The sequence below is a fragment of the Enhydra lutris genome, unplaced genomic scaffold (genome assembly GCF_002288905.1).
Source record: "Enhydra lutris kenyoni isolate GAN:26980312 unplaced genomic scaffold, ASM228890v2 scaffoldscaffold98, whole genome shotgun sequence".
Classification (NCBI taxonomy): domain Eukaryota; kingdom Metazoa; phylum Chordata; class Mammalia; order Carnivora; family Mustelidae; genus Enhydra; species Enhydra lutris.
In genome coordinates, this window is record NW_019154182.1 from 1493560 (window position 1) to 1516465 (window position 22906).

Genomic DNA, 22906 nt, shown 5'->3' on the forward strand with positions numbered 1-22906 from the left:
CCCCCCCCCCCCCCCCCCCCCCCCCCCCCCCCCCCGGCCCTACCAGCAGGGGGTCCAGTTGAGCCTGGGCCTCTTTAGAACTCTCCTTGTGCATTCCCAAAGTTTGAGAGCAAGTAGGTTGATTAATAACATGATAAAGTGCGGCAGCCCCAAGGAACAAGTAGATTACAATTGAATTAAAAAAAAAAAAAGGACTTAGTCCTGTGAAAAGACATAACTGATTACAATCCAATCAAGTGAAAGTCCCTTGCAGAAGTCAATGCAATCTCTGCTTAGATGAAAGAATTACATTAGCACTCGATACATTCCTGTGGAAATTACAGCAGCCTGTAACTTAATGACTTAATATATTATATCAGGTTCGAAAGTCCTGATTATAGTTGCTAAATAAAAGTTGCGGTCCAGACATTTCTCACGTGCAAGGTTGCACCTGCCGCGCTTACTCCCATTGCTTTGTTTGAACCCTGTCAGTGGGGGTGGGGGTGGGAGATGGGTGCTGTGCTCTCCTCCTTGCTCCCAACCTGAGGCCCGGCTTTTAGGAGACCTGAGTTTATTTTGTGGAATCGTATTGCTTCCTGGGTAGTCCTTGTTCCTACATCTGTCTCCCAAGGCTGCTCTTGAATGAGCTCTTGGAGAAGGGGCCTGGGACCCAGCTCCCTGCCTTGGCCCCACCCCGAGTGGAAGCTGGGCTTCAGGGGAGGGTGCGGCCTGGCCTCACAGTACTGTGTTCCTGCCAGGCCAGCCTGCACCGGCAGGGTCCTGTCACCCCCAACACAGACAAGAGGCAAACCACTGGGATGCCTAGAGTCTCCGCGGCTGCTACATTCTTAGTCTTCAAAGTCTCATTCTCCTGGCGGTTTTAGATCCCTGCCGGCTTTCTCGAGTCCTGCCATTGGAGCGCTCACTGTTTGACAGGTGGATACCCCAATGGGATGAGAATCCAGAAAGACAGGCTGTCTCTGGGGCTGCAGAGGATGGCAGTCTGGCTTGTCAGATGATGGGCTCTAAGTGAGGAAGGGGAAAAGGGCATAGAAACCAAGGCCCAACAAGTGTGGGGCACGGCACTAGCGGGAGCCAGAGTCCCTACTCTGTGCGGCATTGTGAGTGGCTTTGGAAAGGTCCCTTCCCTTCTGTGCTCTTGATGTTCTCATCTGTAAAGAGTCCTGTTTATAATAGGGCTAAAGACAATGGTGCCCCAGCAAGCAAGGGTAGGAGATGGGCTTTAGCGTGTAGTCTGCTGAAAAGAACAACCATTTGCCCACTCAAGTAGGATCCAGTTCTTAAGTTTTAAGGGTCACTCTCAAAACCCATGCCTCCTCCTTGGTTCCTGTGGAGATGTGAAACCCCAACAGCCATACCCAAATGGGCCCGGAAGGGGAGGGGCATGTGTAGGCAGAACGAGGGGTAAGTCCCGCCATCTTTGAAATATGAGCTCCCAGAAGGAGGGTATCCATGGTTGATGCCCTCCAAAGGGCCACCCGGGGTTCTGTGAGTGTGAAGGAGAGGTCCCTGCTCTGGGAACTTACGCTGGGGCAGGCGTCTTCCCCCTGTTGTCCAACCAGGATGTACAGAGTGTCGCCCTTCTCCAGGTTGAAGATGCCCAGCACAGACACGCCATGGGACCGCATCATGGTGTTCTTCCCGCCTTTCCCACCAGCAGCTCCGTAGCCTGAGATGCTGCAATGGAACAAAGCACATGAAGACTGATTCCCTTCCTGCCAACCCAGGAGCTCCCAGGGGGCTCAGTACCCCACCATCGTGGTCCTGATGGTTCTTCCCCTACTGCACCTTGCGTCAGCATGAGGTCAGCAAGGAGGCTTCCTTTCCCCATGGTCAGAAGAGGACAGTCCTGTTGATAGAGGGCTAGGGAACTGCCTCATTCCCAGAGCCAGGAAGAACCAGTATGAACCAGTATGGGGTACAAGAGGAAAGAGAGGGAGAAGAATAAGGAAGATAGGGAGAGTCTGTTTTAATGGGGGGTGTTGGGGTGATGATTTCCTGAATACCGGGCATGTCCCATTATGGTTTCTTTCCCTTGTCGAGATCAAAGGACTCATGTGACCTTAGACAAATGACTTAACTTTCCTGTTCCACATCTGTAAAATGGGGATAATAAGTGAACCTACATTCTAGCATGTATGTGTATGAGATTAAAGGAATTAAGACATGTACCCATAGAACTGTGGCTGACACATAAGTTATTCCATAGTATCATACAATTATTACAACTTATATTATATATTATTATTGTTATTGTTATTATTAATGGTGGAAGTCACAGTCATTGACTGGGTATACAGTTTTCAAGTTTTCTCCCTGGGTCTAGACACAAGGAGGTCCCACATGGAATGACCGAGGTCATTCCCGAGGTGAGCAGTGTTTCTGAGCACAGACTGTTTATTCCCATCTCACTAGTAACTCTTTCTAGAGCCATGTGTATACAGAAAACAACCAATCATGATGAATAAAAACAGAGTTGAGGGGGAGCGCAGGATTATTTCTGTGCCTCTTAGGTTGTCAAGATGGTCACACAAGGACGGGAGGAGAAGAACTCAACTGGCGAACCTTATCAGAAAAGCAGCATGTCTTGAAGACAGCTGCATGCTAGTTTCAAACGCGTCCCCAGAGACCATCTGCCAGGGAAAGGGTCTTGGGAGATTTTCATGTTTCCATGCATTCAGATCCAAGGTCCTTTACGGAAAGCATTCAGGAAGAGATGCGAGGTGGTTTGTACATGTGCACACGTGGTGGCTTCTCCACCTGTAATTCTAGGAAACGTCTCATGTTCCAAGTGTGCGAGGGGACTCCTGGGGGCTCTCCTAAGGCAGAGCTAAGCCCCTCTGTACAGAGAGAAGCCTGGAGGGCTGGCTGATTGCTAATGCAGCAGGTGAAGACCGGAGATCTCCATGGAATGCCATGGAGAGTCTGATGTCTGTCACCCTGTCGGTGGCCAGACACGGACTGGAGATCACTGAAAGCTGACATGGCTCAAGGCTGTATGCATAAGAGGAGACTGGAAATGGGCTTCAGGCCCTCCTGGGGCTTCCAAAGAAACTGGAGAGGCAGTTATCATTATGAAAAGAGAAGTCTCACCCTAAGAGTGGCTGTATTAGGGAGGCAAAGAGGCTCTGGGGTTCTATGACCAGAGTGGACCATTTCCTAGCTGTGTGTCCTCTTGGAATCCCAGCTTCTTCTATAGTCAAAGAAGAATTGTATCTTCTCTGAACTCACAGGGTAGCAGAGAGGTTCAAGGTCAAAAAGAGATCATAGGTGAAAGCCCTGAGAAAGTGACAATCTTGGCACGAAGTCCTGAAAGTCAGGTAGGTGTTCGGGGCTGGGAAGGGAGACAGGACCATGACAGGCAACGGAGCAGTGGCATATCACTGCTGGAGGTTGGGGACTGAGGTCTGAACTTGTCCTTGTGGCAGAGATGTCGGATGGGCAGGACGGTCACACAGGGAGACAGAGGTGAAGGATAGGAGTTGGGCTTGTGTGAGTGGAAGTGAAGAGGCAGGGAAGCTTCTGGTAGGTGCAGCGGCAGCAGGTGCCGGAGCTGGGCAGCGAGAGGACCCAGCTCTGCAGGATGGGGTAGGGGCTGGTTCCTGAGCATCCTATAAGGCGGCAGGCATGAATGCATAGGGCATCTCCCCAGTAGCCATAAACAGTAGCTGCTAGTAATTCACTTGACAGGTAAGGACACTGAGGCTCAGAGGGACCAAGTAACTCATCTGAGGCTACACAGCTGGTCACTGGAAGACCCCGGTCCAAGCCCCCATCCCCTCAAAGAGGCCACGTTCTCTCCAACATGCTGGTGCGAGGCTTATCTGGATGCATGGCAGCGCGGTCCCACATGCCCATCGTCGCTCCTGACCCATTAGAAATGGAGAAGGTGGCCAGGACTGTTGAGGGAAAGGAAGGCATATTGGTGACAGGCAAGCAGCAGGATTATTTAGCTCAGAGAAGGGAAGCCTAGGGCAGGGGTGGGTGGTGGTGGGGCTCACTCCCACTGGCCCCCCACCCTGCTCCAGGGATGAACTGTGTAGAATCTAGAGAGAGCGTGGGGTCGGGGGGGGGGGGGGCCCTGCCTTGGTTCTGCTCACTACTTGACATTTCCAGGGCTTTATCAGGAGAAAATCCTTTCAACCTGAAGGTGTGGTTTGCTTGGAAAACTGCCGCTGGAGGCAGAGATCTTGTCCAGCCCACTTGTGCTATGGCTGAGAGGTAAGCTATACCCCCGCTCAGCCCTTCCTGCATCATTTTTATAGCCATTTACATCAATCTGCATGCATTATGAATCAGACGGAACTCTGGCAGATTAAATTTAGCCAGATTATTATATTTTAGAAGTTGTTTGTTTCTGACTCCTTTTTCCTTCCCAGCCCTTCTTTCCTATTTCTCCTGCCACTCCCACCCCCAAATACGAGCCTCAGCCCCATCTAGGTCTAGTCCTAGCTCTTGGCAATGAGGTGGGATGCCAAGAGGCCCGAGTTCTGAGTCATAGACTGGGCGCTCTGCTGGCTGGGTGACCTGGGGCGAGCTGGTTAACCTCTAGGAGCCTCAGCTTCCCCACCTAGGGACAAAAATGAGGACAAGGACCCCTGTCCTCATGAGGAGAAGTAATGGATTTGAAAAGACTGCGCAGGGATACCAAGTGCAAGGTAGGACTCTAGGCTGGGTCAGCTAGAGCTTGTCAACAGGCGATTTCACTTTCCTGTGTTGGCCTCAGCCCCACGTTTCCAACCTGGATGAGGGGCTGGCTTAAAGGCGGGGAGCAGGCAGGCGACTGCCTTCCTGGACTAACCGTAGGAGAAGCAGCACCTCCCTCGCCAGCCCTCAGAGGCCTGACATCCCACCGTAGCGCTGCACTCCTTTGGAAGCTTCTAAATGCTGCTTACAATGCTTATCTCTGGAGGGGGCCATGCCACCCAGAGAAAAGCATGGGCTTGAATGCAGACACAACTGGGTCCAAATCCAAGCTGTTGCTCAAGGCCCTGAGTGGGTAAGGAACCTCCCTCCCTGGTGCAGACCCAGCACCTGGCCGACTCTGAGAGAGCCGGTGCCTGTTGGGTTTCACCCAGGACACACCTCTGTAAGGACCAGTGGGGGCACAGGCAGCCTTGGCATGTCTGAGGACCCTCCAGTCCTATGACTCATGTCCCACAATCTCGTGCCAGAATAATTAACACAGCCCGACTCTTCAACGCGTCTACCCCACTCCCTGTAGACGATTTTTGATGGTTGACAAATGACAAGAAATACACCTGCCACTCAACTGGGGAAAATCACTTGCAGTGCTTCCAATTTACCGGAAATTACAAGACGCTATTCTTGACGAGCTGATGCAGTAATTTTTTTTTTTATTTGGTTTTGTTTTTCCTCATCTCAATCCGTGCCCCCTGGTCAGAATGGATGTTTATTGGGTTTGCGTTTTGTATTATTGACTGTGAGCCATTGTTACCTGATGTAATTGAGTTGTGAATCTTTTTAAAACAAAGAATTAGCAGCAAATCAAAGGAGCTGCCTGCCGGATCCTGGGAGGCGGGCGAGCTAGTGTGGGGCATGGTGGCCTGTCAGCGCCGCGCCTCTGCGGGGACACTGGAGAGGGGGGGCCGACGGGAGTGAGCCAACCCCACTTGGAGCTCATTTCTCTCCTGTACCTGACTCTGGGCTCTGCCTCTACTTCCCATTGGGACCTTGGGTGAGTCCCTCCTCTCCTTTGCTTCTTGGTTTTCTCCTCTGCAAAATCAGGGGGGTAAGATCTGCCATGCCTGTCCTAGCCTGTAGGGTTTTTGGGGGGTGGGGGTGTAAGGGCTCAGTGCATGGGAAATCTGTGTTTAGATGTATAGTTGCATTCTCTAGATGGGTCCTTGGAGCCAGCAGGAGACCACGCTGGGGGTCGGCGGTAAAGGGCGAGTGGAGGAGGCACGCCCTTCTCGCAGCCCCAGCTCTGTCCTGGATTGCTCCGCTGAGCAAGGCTCATGGTTCAATTCTTCCTCCAACCTCCCTGACCAGTACAGTCCTACACTCCTGGAAATACCAGCACCGGAAAGGATCTCAGCAACCTCCCTCTATGGCCCCTCCCTCTAGGACAGGGCTGCTGGAGAGAAGGGAAAGCACACTCCCAAGGTCACATGATGTCACTGGCAGAATTTGGACCCGAACCCCATTCTGCCTGCAGCCCATCAATCTTGGAGCAATCTCCCTGCCTCTGACTTTCCCTGCTCTGTGCTCCTCGTGGCGATGGCTATCTGCACAATTACTCTGGCAATTGATCATGCCTGCCACTCTCTTCTGCAATTGTCTAGAACTTTATTGGCGTTGTGGACTGTTAATTTAACTTTTCTGCCCTGCGGTCTTTGCAAAGATGGCGAGAGGCTCCAGAGTCTCAGTCCTCTTGCAAGTGCCTAGTCAGTGATCGGCCCACAGTAAGAGCTGCACAGCTGTGGGTGGACCGGGCTGAATGACGGTGTCATCCAGCTGCACACACCGGTCCCCGGAGCCAGGTGGGGAAATTGAGTGTCAGTGATGGAGACCATCAGGAACAGCTGTGGCCCGGGTCAGCCGGCAGGATTTGCTGGCTCCAGCTGGGACCGGGGACCTCTTGTACGTTATGTCTGAGGAACAAGTGAACCATGAGAGAACTGCCGTCAGGAGCTGTGGGCCGTGCTTGACAAATGTTTTTATAAATGATCTGTGTGTGTGGTGGTGGGGCCGTGGAGGATGGAGAGCGAGGAGAGATGCTGAGCCTTGGAGAAGCAGGAAGGCAGGCAGCGGGGAGGAAGGGAGGGACAGACTGGAGAAGAAGGCAGGAAGAGCGAGATGGGCCGCCGATATCTACTGAGTGGGCCCTGTGTGGGGTAGGTCACACAGAGTCACACGAAGTCCCCAGCAGTCTGTCTCTGCTCCCCCATGAGGGGGAGCCCCCCACAGCCCCAGCATCCATGCCCTTTCAGCGCCCCACTTTGGCCATTCCCCCCCACCTCCCCGGGCACACTCAAGACATGGTCACTCAGTGCTGTGACCCAGAAATCTCCCTTCATCAGGCGTCACTCTGGCTGTTGCCCTAATTCTTGCCTGTCCTTCTCAGTCAAGCTCCTTGAGGTGGCAGCTGTCACTCACTGTCCTGCCTCCTCAGCCCCTAATCACGTCCTGTCACCTGGGCTCTGCCTCCTCCCTCAGTCCTGCAATCACGCTGATTCCACCTCCCAAACACTTCTTGGCCCCACCGGGTCCCTCCGCGTGTATCTCCCGGCCCCTGGCTTAGCTGTTCCGAACTCCACTCCAGCCGCCTTTCCATCCGCGGTCCCCGCCTCCAGGCGCGCATGTCCCCCAAGCCGGCGCCAGGGGGCGCTAACGGCATTCGGGATGTGAGGCTCCGGCCCATGGGGCTCCTTCCTCCCCTCCTCTTTGTGGACAACTCTATCACCTTCAAGACTGAACTCAAGTTCTGTCTCCCTGTGGAAGCCATTCATGAACTCAGGCCCTTCCCCGGCCTCTGACAGCAGTACCTGATGCAAACCTTCCCCAAAGAACTTTCTACATCGCGCATCAATGCTTTGTTTCTATGTCCAACACCCCCACTGGCTCCTCGTAGGCACAGAGTGGATCTTGTACACCTTTATATACTTGGTGCCAGTCAGTGTCCTAATTTGTGCTGAGTGCCGTCCACAGAGACCTGGGAAGAGGAAGGGAGCAGGTCTGGATGCTGGGACATAGGTACTTGGAGGGAGTGAGAGCATCACTACTTTGACAGAGGCAAATCCAGGGGAAGGGAAGCCCAAGGCAGGAAAGCAGGGGGCGATGAGGGTGATGGGGATTTAGATGTTGTCCCTAAATCTCCCTCCTTAAGCCTGCTGTTTCCTGTCCCCCAGCCTCTTCTTCCTCTCCCTCTTTCTGGGTTTCTTCCTTTGTGGTGGTGGGCAAAGAAATAAAGGGTGGGAGATGGGCCCAGGATAACTGACTGATAAGGGCACACTTTTATCCATGTGTATCCCCGAGGAAGCCCCAGACAATGATGGCCCCACCATGACATACATTGGGCATATGGTGTCACCTCTCTCATTAACCATAGAGAAGTCAGTGGGAACAATAAAGGTGCCAGACCTCAGGAAGCAGCCAGATTCACTCTCTTCCAGGAACAGGGAGAGAGCATAAGAAACACTCGTGTCCTTTCTCACCTTTTTCTCACCTCTTAAGAAAACATGATGCGTCCCATGTCTTTCTCACTAGATGAACTGCACTTACTAAACAAGAATTAGTTAATATGGGGAATATGTCTTCCAGAAAGAGGGCACCTAACTTGTCAACATGGATATTTTGATGTGGGGATGTTTTGATGTGGTCTAAAAGGCAAATCATTAAATGGTCTGGTTCTTTGATACTAAATTATACAATCAATATGCATTACTGTCCAAGCCCTGAGCCTCCTCCAGTGTCAAGGTCAGAAATATCCGTTACAGCCTTTGAAGGGTTAAAAAAATCCCAAGATTTCAGAAACAACTAAAAAACCCCAATGTTTTTCAGTTTTAACTCTTCCCTTTTTGATCTCAGGCCAGCTTCATTATGTCCTACGGATCAAAATGTCCCCTTTGTCAATCTGGACACATCGAAGCGTTACGCTTCAACAGCAAGACGGCTCCTTGTCCCTGTTTCCAATGAGCATTTGCCCGGCAGTGCTGGGGGCCGCGAGCTCATTTCAATATTCCAGAGAGAAAGAGAAACTGTGCCCCGATTTGGGTTGGGGTTCTATGAGGGAAGTGTGGCAATACGTGGCAATTCATGCAGATCAGAAAACTGGCTAGACTTAGATGTGCTTGTGATTAATAAAAAGGAGGGGAATGAATTAGTGCTTATTTAATAAGTACAGGTTGTCTGCCAGGCGAGATCTTTTGAAACACGGGGCCCATGTGAGGAAGTCAGAAAAAAGTCCTTAGAAACAGAGAAGTCAGGAAGTACACCCCGTGGGATCAAGCTGTTCTGGAAATGCTTCCGGCCACTGCCTGCAGCCAGATGTTCTCCCTGCTCCCTTTGGTCTCTCTGCCCACGGGCCTGGGAACACCCAGTGCTCAGACGCGTTGTGCGAGGCAACATCTTGGCAAGATCCCCGCTGGGCAGATATTAACACCCCCAGTCCCTGCCTTTTACAGAAACAGAGCCTCAAGCAATTCAATGACCTGCTCAGTCTGAAAGTGGGTCTGATTCACAGTCTCAAGGGGAATGCAGCCCAAAAGGAACCCTGCTCATGGTGCCTCCTATTTGTGGATCTTTGTGGTCGGGGCAGGAAGGGACTTAACAGCCCATCTGGCTTGGGAGTCGCCCTGGATGGGGATGGGACAGTGGGTCTTGCTGGGCGTTCACTGTTGAGGTGTCTGTCTGCCTCCCAGCTCCTCTGCTCTTTTCTTCACCCTGCTTCTTACACGTGGGGCTCTGCCCCCAGGGCTGGGCAGCATCCCTGCAGGTGGTGGGGCCTCCCCTCCCAGGCTTTCGTTTCCAGAGGCTTCCTGGAGGTGGGTGGTGCATGACTGCTAGGCCTACTTTCCCTTTCTTGTTCCTCCTGTCCCCTGAATGCCTCTCAGAGTCCAGATGTGGGCTTTTGTGGAAAGAACACACAACCTTTGGGCCAGAGGACCCTGGGTTTACTAGTTACATGGCCTTTGGTCTGTTGCTAAGCTGCTAACTCCAGTTTCCCCCTATGGAAACAAGGGAATATCAATAATCATAGTAATGACATCTGCCTCATTGCTAAAAGGGGGAGAAATACTTGGTGAGTCCTCAGCGAACACTCCTCTCCGTCTCTCTGGGACAGTGACTGAGCCGGGGAACCTCAGCCAGGCAGGAAGGAGAGACCGAGCCTGCTCAGTGTGGCAGATCCAGGGGTGGCTGGGTGTCTGCAACCATTTGTTGGGGGAAGTGTAGGACCTCGAGCAGCTAATTTGATTGCAGCCAAACCTCGTTACTGCATTCCTGCCCAGAATGTCATTTAAAAAGCACTTAGGGCTCCCCCCCCCGAAATGCATTTATACCGAGGTCCCAGGGGTGGGGCTACAGAGAAAACCAGGCAACCTGAGACGCTCCTTTCCTTCTGGGGGTTGGGGGCTGAGGAAGGGGAAAGAGAGCTCACATCCCACTGCGTTCAGCCGCGGGGCGGGGGGGGGGGGGGCATTTGCACCAGCAAGGTCATGATTAAGCTGCTTCCTGTTTAAGCCTGCTGTTCACTGTTCACTGTGGGAGGAGCCTCAGCAAGCCTGTGCTTCAGGTTTTATCCGGCCTGCATGTCTGTGTGTCTGTGTGTCTGTGGGGAGGCACCCCATTCTCTGAGCCTCAGTTTCCTCTTGTGTACAATGAAGACTGCAGCCCGGGCCTTGTTCACAGAGCTGTGGGAGGACTACACGCAAGATTTCAACCTAATTCAGTCACCCTAATAGGGGCCATATTAGCATCACCTGGGAACCTGTTAGGAATTCATATTCTCAATGAATGAATACAACTAGCGTGATGAATACCCCTTATGTCTCCCTTCCCAACCCGGATCCAATAAATGTCAAAATTTTGTCATATTTGCTTCATTCATATAAAAATGGATAGCATAAAAATATTCATATCCTTGGGCCCCTCTCCAGGCCTACGAAATGAGACGCTCTGTGAGTGAGGCCGGTAATCTGTATTAACCAGATGTCCAGTCATTTCGATGGTGGAGAACCACTGGTCTGAGCCTTGCCATCAGCTTCATGTACGAGCTAAGTGGCCCGTTGAGTCAGGCCTCCCTCTGGCCTGGTCTTGCTCTGTTGGAATACTGTGTAGTTGGGGTTGGGGGCGGGACAAGAGCCTGAGAACAGCTGCTTTACTTGTGAATAGTGAAGGCCCAGGGAAGGGGGCTCAAGGGTGAGAGCATCATCTTTCATGTCCATCGTACGTCTGTTTCCCACATTTCACATGTGCTGACTCATGCAAACAGCATCAAGCAATACTCAAAGAATCCACTATAATTACAATTATTAGCAATAAAGAATATTCTGAAGCTAGCTCACACGTGTATATCATCTCCAAAAACAGACTGTGGGCTCCTTGAGGACAGAGAACACATCTTTATTGCCATATCCCATTATCCCAAATCTCCCCATCTCCAGCCCTTACACCCCACTATGGGTCAGAGTCCGTGGCCTCTGAGCCTCGGTGTGCCCAGGCACCCTGAGGGCATGCACCCGCAGGCAGCACCCCATCATCTTCAGAAGGGGAGATCTGTCCCTTGGCCTCCCCCTCCCCCATACGCACCTGTAGGTGTCGGTGGCTGGCACCTTCCAGGTCTGGATGCCTTTCAGGGGACCCTCGCTCCCCACCACCACGCTCAGGTTGGAATTCCGGTAGGCGTTGTTACACTGGGCCTGTGTGGGTCCGTGGGGCCCACTGGCCCCGCACGTGGTGAACAGCCAGTGAACTGCGACACAAGAGGAAAGGTAATCACTCACTTGGCCTGGCCCTCCCTCCTCCAGAGGCTTCCCTGGGCTGCCTCTGAGCTGTCTGCTCCATGGCCCCGAACCCACCTTCCAATATGGCACCAAGGCCAGGGCAAGAAACACCGATCAGCCATTCAAACTGGAAATGTCTGTTGAGGATCTACTCTGTGCCAGGGCCTGGTCAGATATGAGGGGAGAGACACAGATGGAGCTGACTGACCCAGCCTTAAGAAGGAGGGATGGAACTATCTAAAACACAGGATGGTAAAGAAAAAATCCCCTCGGTTATCAGGAAGAAGAGAAGACCCCCTTCAGGTAAAACAGGCGTTGGCAGTGGCTGGACCCTCTCCTCGTTTCTCATCGAGTCTGGCCCAATGCTGGGCAACCAACAGGTGCTCAATCTATGCTACTCTGACATAATGCAATGTGACTGCATTGAACCTGCTCCCAAAGGCTGGACATGTGCATATAAGATCCTCTTAGCTTGGGGAAGCTCAAAAGAGTAAATTGGACATAGACTCCAGTTTCCCTCTAATGTGATGAAGTTAAATTCTACCTATAGAAAACATTATGAAAAAATTAATTTGGTATAATTTTGCTCACTAAAATGTTGAAGTGAAAAATCTTTGAAGACTTTTAACTAATTTAATGATGTGGAAATGAAAGCTTAATTTGGGCTGCTAAAATTATAAGCAATCAGATTGAGACAGTACTGGGTAGTTTTGATGATCTGGAAACTTGACGAGTGTGTGTGGGGGGGCTTTTGAGACACTGCCCTGACCCCAAGGTCAGAGACCAAAGTTCTAGCTGAGATTCCAAGGCATACAGCTATACAACACTGTGTATTCAAATCCTTTCTCAGTTGGCTTCACTTTTTTGAAATGGAGATGTTGATCTCTGTTTGGTTTCTGAAGGTTGTTACAAGGACAAGAAGGAGATGAATCCATTCATGTTGGTTGTGAATGGTTGATTGTCAATTTTATGATCTTTCTATACTCTAAAGGAGTAACGTGTTACTTCAAAGAGCTAACTCTTTGAATACTGAGTATATTTTAGCAGCACTCTCTTGGCCAGTTGCCTTTTCATCCTTATCTCCAGCACCCAAATCCTAAGTGTGGGCTGTCCTCAAGTGGTGAATGGAAAGGGACACAGATTTAGGGGCAGCCTTATCAGTTACTGGTTGTGAGACCTTGATAGAGCTCCTTGGTCTATAAAAGTAGCTGAAATGGCATGAGGATTAAAGGAAGCAAGGGATATAACAGGCTTTGTAAAGTCCAGATCTCTAAAAATATGAGTTGTGTCCATGACTCCTGCCTACACCCAGGGCAGGTGCTGTTCTTGACAACAGGAAATGTGACCAGAGGACTTTCTGTCAACATGGATCCTCTACCAGCAGCACCTAGGGATTTAAACTCAGTGAGTTGGGGATGAGAATGGGGACAGAGAGAAAAAGATAATCCTGGAAAGGAAGTAGAAAAATCCACTTGCTCCATATGATCTCCAACTCTTTGAAGGCTATTCTCAGATCCAATGTGTGCCTAAAGCAAGCAGCCTGGATTTGTGGGCAGCCTTCTCAGTCTGGGGCAGAGGCATGACAATCCATGCAGTTAACTCAGTCCTGGAAATGAAAGCATGTACATGTGTGATTTCTTTCTTTCCTTTTTCCTCAAGAGTGCGCTGAGGAAGAGAGCTGAAGGTATGGGCATGGCACACTACCTGAGCATTTTCCCTTCTGTGGGACCCACTTTCAACTTCAGTCTGGGTTAACATTGCTCTAAATGTTGTGGGACATTCCCAGAGAGGCTGGGATTGTAGTTCTTGACCAGGTAGGACATTTGGTGAGGTAGGAAGAGAAGCACGGTCTTTGGATCCAGATGGGCTAACTTTTCCTATCCTGGATTTTGCCCCTGACCAGCTATGATACCTGGGGTAAATCATACACCCCTCTGAGCCTCAGTCTCCTAATCTGAATGAAGCAAGATTGGACTTAGTGAGACTACTGAATGATGACCTAAGCAAAGTGCATAGAAGAACATTTGGCATTAGAGATGCATGATGAACACAGTTCAAAGTTGTGTAACTTCCTGTTCAATTTCTAACTGTTGGAAGCAGAGACACCCAATCTCAAGATTTATGTTCGCCGTTCCATAAAAAGGGGACATTACGGCTCTTTCTCAATAAAGGGATCAGTATTTTCCCAACTCAGTGGACATATATTAGTCTCAGGTGGTTTCTATACACAACATTTTGTTTTTATTTTCAGTGATTTCTGATGGAAAGGTCCAGAGAGAAAATTCTTTCCAGAGTGGATTCCATGGGAACAGATTTGCCATCCCAGGTCAGATCCATGATTTATACAGCTAGAATTCTCTTGCTTTCAGCAGCCTTCGAGGCATGGTGGTCCTCCCTGCTCCCTCAGATGGCCCCGACCCTCATAAATCTGCTTGAAGTTGCTTGGAATCAATTTATATTTCCCACTAGCTTTACCTCTTAGGGGGAATGGGGTTTCTGAGTTCATTGCCCATTGTCCAAGGGCTCTCCTGCTTCTTATGGGTGTGGGCTTGTCTTGCTCAAACTTCATTCTGTTGGTTCCCTTTGCTCATTCTGTCTGGAATCTGACATCATAGAATGTCACAGCAAGATGGGACCCTGGAGATCACTGAATTCAGTGGTCCCAGACCACCTAAGGACATTTAAAAGTATGAATTTCAGAGCTCTGGAGATTCCAATTAGTAGATACTAGGTTGGGTAATGATTGGGGAAGGACATTACTTGCATTTTGTAAAAGCTTTTTCAGGAGAAGCAACCAGATTTGTGAACTAGGTCCACCTACTTCATTGCTGAAAAGGAGAAAGAACATTCTAGAAATGGGAGATTTTTCTGAGTAAATCAGCTTTAGAGAAGGAACTAGAAATTGGGGGCTCTTCCTTCTACGTCCATAGATCCTTTGGTGGTGATCAAGCCCTTCCCATCTTCTTGTCCTGAAGACTTCTAGCCTTTTCCTATTATCCTTACATGAGTTCCTGATCCTGTGTCCTTCCTAGGATTTTAATGCTTGAATCTGTTTTTTGAGATAAGGTTACCAGAACTGTGGGTTCTTGTGGCTTTGTTCAAAGGGACAGGGACAATGTTATTCTGCTTTATTTCTGGTGTCCCTCTAAAGTGCTTAACACAGTGTTGGCTCCCCCTCAGCTGAGCATTGGGTTAAGGCTTGCTGGCAGCAGGCCATAATAATTTCCAGATCCTTGCTTGAGAGGTGGGTCATGGATGTAATTGGAAATTACTGCTGCTCTGAGTGTGGTCGTATTAACAGCCATGAGCCTAGGAGGGCCCAAGAGGAAGCATCTGGAATGGTACCCTGGGAGCAGGAAGAGTCTGGCAGAACATCAGGCAAAATATCCAGGCATGAGATCTGTTCTAAGTGAAGGCAGATAGAATAATCAGTCAAGCTGGGTATTAGGCACAGATCATCTGAGTTCCAATTCAAGACCTGAAGAGGTGTTAGACACACCAGGAAATCCTCACAGAATTTGTTTGAGAGTCTGGTTTTGTTTTTTTGTTTGTTTTTTTCCTTTTAAATCCATAAGCCTTGGGCTCACTTAAAACTAGGACAGACCATACCAAGTTTTCTCAGGCCTAGAGAGTAGGCAGGCCACCATGAGGGGACAGGTGAGAGTCTGGTCAGGATAGCATGGTGGTGGACTCACAGCCTCGGAACTGTGGCCCTATAGTATCACAGCCTAGCAAAGAGCAGGCTTTAGGGGGTCATGGGCATAAGCCAGGGAAAACAGGTGCTCAGCATCAGGACTCTAGTCCCCAGAGAGGCCATGGGGAGCCAGGAAGTGTCAAAAGGAAAATCTAGTAACTGGGATGTTTACAAGGCCAGGAAGCAGAGATATAAGAGAGAGGGATTGGGTCATGAAGCTATAAGGCAAAAGCTTGGTTTTTGGTTAGAAGATCAAGGTCATAGTTAGAATAGTGGTGCGGTGGGCTTGATGCTGAGCTGCCAGTCTTAGAGCACAAGGGTCCTTGTTTCCCCCTAGATGAGAGTCTACATTGGTCCCTGAGGCTCTGTGGAGCTACAGGAAGATCAAATGCCCCACCCCCCCAAGGAGGAGCCTGGATTGGGGGTGGGGGAAGGAGGAACTCTGGTTCTTTTCTCTTGGGGGAAAAAAAAAAACCAACCCAACAAAAATAAGACCAAAACTATTGTATTAAAACTCATTTAGGAAAGAAAAAAAAGAACTGCTTTATCTCGTCCTACTTATACCATACACTGGAAAACTAGTTTAATACTCATTCACATCTAAATTGTACAAAGAACCCACAAACATCAAAACAGTGATTGGTTATAGACAGCTGAGTAAGGAAATGTCCATTAAACACTGGGTTTCATTTTAAGTATATTGCAGTACCCTCCAAGAAGAAACAAATCAATTAGTAATATACTGCACAATGCTAAAAAAATAGGCTAGACAGTGATTGTACTAGTTTTATTACTGTTGCTAAGCCATCTCATCTGCTCAATTGAATGCAAAGAAATAAAGCGTGATACCAAGGAAAATAAGTTTTCAACTATTACTATTAATCACAATAATAAGGATCTGCCTCCCGTTGAAGGCCTATATGACTGTACCACAGAGAAGCACTCAATGCAGCAGATGGATATTTTGGTACCATTTTGATTCTGATCCATGGAATTGAATTCTATCTGTATCTGTTGAGTGAGCTGAACTTCACAGGAGCTGTGGCATATGGAGCCGTTTTGATGGCCACTGTAGTTACCATTAAATAAAGTCATGACCCAAATCCAAGTAAATATAATCACTCACCATCCATAAATGTATATGACACCATTTTTTATGATAAATTGGAAAATGTAACCCTTTTTTGGGGACATTATGAAAATTTCTAAATTGTTCTCCTTATTAGGGAAAAATAAAAGTAATACACATATTATAGCCATCAAGAGGTTAAACATTTCTATCATCTGTCTCAAATCTTTAAATAATGGAGCAGCATCCCCTTCTAGATATGTGATCAGTGATTTCTTTTTTTAACATTAGCAGTTATTGAGACTTAATGCTTAGCTCCATTTATTTATTGGGAGTTGCAAAATAATGATATTCAAATGATATCTTTTTTACTCATTTATTAGTTGGAATCTATAAGGAGATGCTTCCTTTCATCTACTATTTGGTTACCAAGTGGTATAGTTCATACAGGAAGGGTGGGATAAATGCTCAATTCTTTCACCTTATTTACAGTTTTCAAGATGACGGATTCATTTTCTATCATCCTCCGGAGTTGAAAAATTAGTCGTTCATGTATCTTTATTAACTCCATGAATTAAAACATATTATTGAGTTTTACTTAATCACAATTATTATCCTTTAGAAGTTCATATTCTCGGGCACCTGGGTGGCTCATTGGGCTAAGCCTCTGCCTTCAGCTCATGATCTCAGGGTCCTGGGATGGAGGCCCCCATGGGGCTCTCTGCTCAGCAGGGAGCTTGCTTCCTCCCCACTTCTCTCTGCCTACTTGTGATCTCTCTCTGTTAAATAAATAAATAAAAATCTTAATAAAATAAAATAAAATAAAATAAAATAAAATAAAATAAAATAAAATAAAAAAGTTCATATTCTCACATTTTTGCTCAGTGGTAGCTACCTGAGTTATTTTTCTCCCCTGCTATCTGGTACGATAAAATATTCCTTCCCTCGACCTGGATTCAGCCATCTTCTCAAAAGCTTTGATTTCTTTTAGTGAAAAAACACCCTTTAAGTACACAATCTAGGTCCCATAGACACTTATTGTTACTGGTCTGGTGATTGTTTCTAGGTTTCTTTAGAGGACAGAGCTAAGATACTTGTATGTTTTTCAGTATAAACCTACATACACATGAAGTAGATACATACATATATGACAAAATACCTCATGAGCTCACAATGATACTTTCAGCTCAAATTCAGGACTACAACGTTTTAAATTTAATCTCTTCTCTATTACATCTGCATATTTTTTCTACACTGAGAATCTTGGTTCTCATGAACACAGGGGATAATAGATTTAGAATATTCTATAATTAGTCAGTTACTTTATCCTTCATAATATGCATAGTAGTAACTGCTACTTTACCATCATTGATATAAAAACTGAGATCAGGAAACCCTGGGTGGCTCAGCTGGCTAACATCTGACTCTTGATTTCGGCTCAGGTCAGGATCTCAAGGTTGTGAGATCAAGCCCCTTGACGGGCTCTTCACTGGGCATGGAACCCGCTTCAGATTCTCTTTCAACCTCTGCCCCTCCCCCATGATCCTGCTTGCATTCTATCTCTTTCTCTCTCTAAAAATAGAATAAAATAAAATAAAAAAATAAAAACTGAGATGAGTTAATTTATTTTTTTTGGTGTATGTGCTATCCTTTCTCCTATAATTTCCTGAAGTTGTATTCTAGCTACACTGTTTGGACATATCACCATTACATACAATACCTTTTCCTCTTTAACCTTTAGTTAGTCTCACTTCTAAAAGTGCTGTATGTTTAATGCTCCTAACAGTCATGCTGAATATCTCTAGTGACTTTGGTTGTCTGAAGCTTGTTTCCATAGATTCCTTAGGAAGGGCTTATGGGAATAGTATTCTTTGAGTTCTTGGATATTGATAATATTTTCCCCTTGAGTATATTAAATACATTACTCCACTTTTTTCTGGTATAAAGTAGTACTATCAAAAACTTTGATGATAATCTAAATTTCATACTCTAATAAATCACTTGGTATTTTTGCTTAGGAGCCCAATGTCCTTTTCTTCTTTTTCTTTAATTTTCAGCAATTTTACTAGAATACCCTTAGGTATTGCTCACCTAGGTTAGTAACACAGTGTGCTCTTTTAATAATTAGATTCAATGAGGAAAATTTCCTTGAATTATAGCTTTAAGCATTTGTTTTGTTCCCTTTCTCTGAATTTTCTTCAGGCACTCCTGTTATCTGCATGTTGGACCTTCTCTGCCTATCTTGATGGATGTCATTTTTTTACTTAAAATTTTTTTCTCTTTTCACCTTGTATTTCTTGTAAGGCATTAACTGTGGTGTGTATTTGCTCTGCATACTTTCTAATTTAATTTTCATTTCTGAAATTATTTTTTCCTTTTATCTCAAATTCTTTTATAACTTTCATCACTTAGTTTTTGATCTTTTGTAACACTGGCTTATGTTATTTTTTCATCTCTTGTATCACTGTTTTAATGTCAGCTCATTTGGAAATCGGTTAAAATTTTGATCTCTTTTGTAGGCATGTCTTTCTGGTATGCTTTCACTTTAATGTGGGGCTGTTGTTTTGTCCTCTATGCTCCTCTAAAACTCTTATTGTAATGTGGATGGGATTTGGTCTTGATACCTATGAATTTTTATTTTGAATTTAAAAAAAAATTTTAGTTAATCAATTAATTATGTTATGTTAGTCACCATATAATGATACCTATGCATTTTGACATGAAACTAATTTTCTAGGACTCTTAGAGTTCAGGACTTTCCTAACTTCACAGAGCTCCTTCTATTCTTTCCTTCATATAGTGTTGAAAAATGCAAGGTTTGCCTTCAAACATTTCTGGCTCTGTTTCTTTCCTTCATATTTATCTGGATATCTATCTATCTATCTATCATCTATTTATCTATCTGTTACTCCTATTGTACTCAATGTTGATTTGACACCCAGAAATTTCTTCTTAGTATGGGCTCTTTCCTAGTGGCCCAGTCCCCCTAGCTCTTTCAAACATCACCATGGCCCCTTATACTCACATATCCTTGGAGTGGACAAAGTCTCTCCCAGATTCAGCAATGGTTCTCAGATCAGTTGTCAAGTTATTTCCAGTAAGTATATGTCAGTGATTTTCTCATGCTCTTAGGTTTATAAGACAGCCTGTTGTCTTCATCTCCTTTTTCTTGCTCAGATGCTGATATCAGACAGATCTTACGGTGGTTGTACTTTGTCCTCATCCATTTTATTTTGGGTATTTTTTAATAAAAAAAATTTGTTGTAAATGTCTGTGGGTTTTCAGTTTTGATATACAGTTGCTTTGCGTTTAGATTCAGAAAGATAGACAACTATGCTGGTACCACATCATGACTGCCATCTTCCCAGAATCCTCGAGAATCACTTGAGGTCACTTGCCTTTGATTAGCCCTTTTATATCATCTCTCTGATCAGGTCTGTCGCCCTCATTTCTACTCCTGGCGCTGCAGGGTTTTTCAGACTACATATCAGGGACATCTCCAAAGACCATGGCCTAGAACTCGCTGTTATATCATGTGTGCCTTTTTTGGGATAGAGCCCACTAAGTATAATTTAACTTTTTCTTGATAGTGCCACACAAGACTTAACCAGTTGTTTAGGGGTATTTTTCCCTTCATGAAATGGCTTCAGATATAAACACTTTATACTAATTCACTTTCTTCTCTCTCACCATCATGTATGTTTTCTTAGTGCTTCAGCATGTTCTACTATGTATAATTTTATACTCAGTGTTGGGTGAGGGTCTGAGAGTGGCCCCCTATTTCTGCATCAGGGTGAGGACCAACTAGCTGCAGGAAGCCTTTATCTCAGTTTTGGAATATACTGATATTTTGGTACTTGTATTTAGTAGATGGTGGAAGTTTCTGGAAGTCTAACTTTAGGTAGAAAGACATTACTATGATTTTGAGTCAACAGGGGCAGGACTTTTAAGGCCTCCAATTTCCATGCATTAATTACAGCCCATTTATGTAGCATGTCCATCCTCCAGCAAGTTTAGCTCCTGAAAACCATGTTAGGTCAGCAGATAGGGAAGAGGGAAGAGTCATTTTATCTTACCAGATAGGCGACTATGTAGAAAAGTTAAATCTGGGGCTAAGTGAGGAGAGGCTGGTCACATTTACTCTTCCTACAACACAGTTTTCAGTTGGTGAATTTTCCATGTTCTAGTTTGCTTCTTAGACTGAGTTTCTTTGCATGACCTATGTGCACACATGCACACTCTCACACATACTCTCACACCCACCATGCTAACTCTCACACACATACTCTCAAACACTCACACACACTCACATACCATACATACCCTCCATACACTCACACATCCACCACAAAACTCACATACTCACATTCACACTCACTCACACACGTCACACAAACTCTCACACCACATCTACGACCCACTCGCACACTCCACACACTCACACACCACACTCACACACACATAGCCATGTTCATTTGGGCAAAGATTTCTGGTCATTACTCTTTTGTTCTTTTTTGCTGATGAGACATTAGGAGGTGTAAGAATAATTAAAACACCAGCCCTGTCTTCTTTGCTAGAAACGCTCCTGCACGTGATCTGTGTTTTACTGTTATATCATCATCTCCTTTGCCCCTCACACAGTTCCACTAGACAGGCAGGATGCCTAAAAATACTGAGGTCCCCCAGAGAACAAAGACCAGAGGCCCATGTCCCTCTCTGCTGGGAGGCAAATATCCCTTCATGGAAGGGAACCAGTGAGCCAGCTCCCTATCAATGGGCAACAAGTCAGGGCTGTTGAGATAAAAGCTGTTTTCAGGACAGAATTACCCTAAACGGTTCTGACACCCGGCAATCTGAGGGAGTTTTTAATGGCTCCTGTGATGGCTGCTTGTTGTGTTCTCAGCCACCCCCTGCTCCCTGAGGGAAAGTCAGTAACACATGAGAGAAGGGAAAGGTCACAGGAAAAACACTCTCCTGAAAGCGTAGCTGTAAAAATTAAGTTAAGGGAGTCCTCGGGGCTAATTTTGTTATTCCCCAGTTGGCTTCAAGCCAGAGTTGTGTTAATAAAGTATTTGATAGGGAGAGGGGTGTTGTAGATGCACCCATCTGGGGGTTACACATAATGGATTTGGTTTTGAGTTTCAAGTGGGAATTGGGGGTGGTTCAAACACCAGCCTTGCCACAAACAGGCCTGAAGAGTCATTGATTTCTGCCCGTATCTACTCTTCTCCATGGACTGTGGGGAGAGAAGACCTTAGTCTGGTGCTTGACCATGGGGGTTATGTTAACAGGATTCACTGCCTCAGGAGAGAGGGGCAACAGTACAGGAGGCTAGAACCCTTCATTGCTTTATTCTTGGTAGTTCTTGCTTATTGTCTGGTTCTAAGTCATGAAGGGTAAAATCCTTACAAGGCCCTTGTGACTGGAAAACTTCTGATGGATGGACAGATGGAGGCCACTGGCCCAACTGGCCAAGTGATTTGGAACTAGAAAGAACAAATGTCCTGACTTCGGGGTCTGGGTCTTGGATCCATCCAAGATCAATTAGATCCATCTTAGACCAATTCTAGGATTAACTGGGGAAAAAGAACTCCCGAGAGGGTGGGAAATCCAAATGTCAAGGGCAGAAGGGAAAGTAGTGGGGTAGTGGGGGAAGAGGTAGGACCAAATGGTAGACCAAAAAGAGAAGGCAAAATATCTGAGAGGGCTGGAGAAAAGGAGAGAAGAGACACTTCTTTTTTATTCCTGCCTCTGATGCCACCATGGTGGCTAGAAATGCAGCATCATAAGAAACAAACATGGGGAAAAGGCCAAGAAGATCACAGAGATGCGCATCTCCCCATCATCAGGCCCTGAATTAATGACACTAGTCATGTATAAGGCCACTGAACTAACTGTCAGCAATCATCTATAAAGTACTTTTTGTTATGGCACTGGACCCTTCCTTGGGCTCCCAGCCATTGTCTGGGTCCTACTTCAATCTGAATGGGCCCTTCTAGAACCAACATCTCCCACCTGCTTATAGTAAAAACACCAATGATCAGAGACTCCTGCTGCTATCCCTCAGTGATGCTGGCTTAGAGAGGGAGTATGTTTCCAAAACTTCTTTAGACACTGTACATGGCCTTCAGCTTGCCTTTCCCCAGGTGGGGAGCCAGGCATTTGGGTCATTCTTCCCACCTGGCCTGCTCAGCCCAGGCATGCCCTCCCTCTCTTCTTCACCCACCCTTGGCTGTGTCTCTGCACAAGGTCAATTCACAGTCAAGACCTTGACCTTAATGAGAGTTGTAGCTATGTAATGAGGGCCTTGGAGGTTTTCCCAGGCCACGTCTGCTTAGGAGTAAAAAGTAGGACTTCAGTGTCAGCAACAAATAGCATCGTCTGTTTCTGCTCTGATCCACACCTGAAGGAATCTGAAATTTTCTCTGTTCACACCCCCATCATTATGGCACAAATGCACACACCACATATGCTTTGCTACTGTCATTTCTGTCCCCATAACTTGCTTTATTTTCTTTACAGAACATCACTCTCTGAAATATATCACTGTACACTTGTTCGTCGCCCTTCACCCTCACTGGTGTATAAGCTCTGTAAGCCTACGTGAGGCTTAGATGATGCTATTCACTGCTTTGTCTCCAGGGCCTAAAACAGTGCCAGTCACATAAGAGGAAGTTA

The 22906-nt window shown here is 46.8% G+C and overlaps 1 protein-coding gene across 1 annotated transcript in view; it reads right to left on the reverse strand.

Annotated features, from left to right (window-relative positions):
* LOC111139287 (ALK receptor tyrosine kinase) overlaps positions 1 to 22906 on the reverse strand; it is a 671342-nt gene that overhangs the window by 45935 nt on the left and 602501 nt on the right. The window contains exons 12-13 of the mRNA XM_022491523.1: positions 11272 to 11434; positions 1527 to 1677 (exon numbers count right to left, since the gene is read on the reverse strand). Of these exons, the coding sequence (XP_022347231.1) occupies positions 1527 to 1677; positions 11272 to 11434 (314 nt within the window). The remainder of the gene's footprint in view (positions 1 to 1526; positions 1678 to 11271; positions 11435 to 22906) is intronic.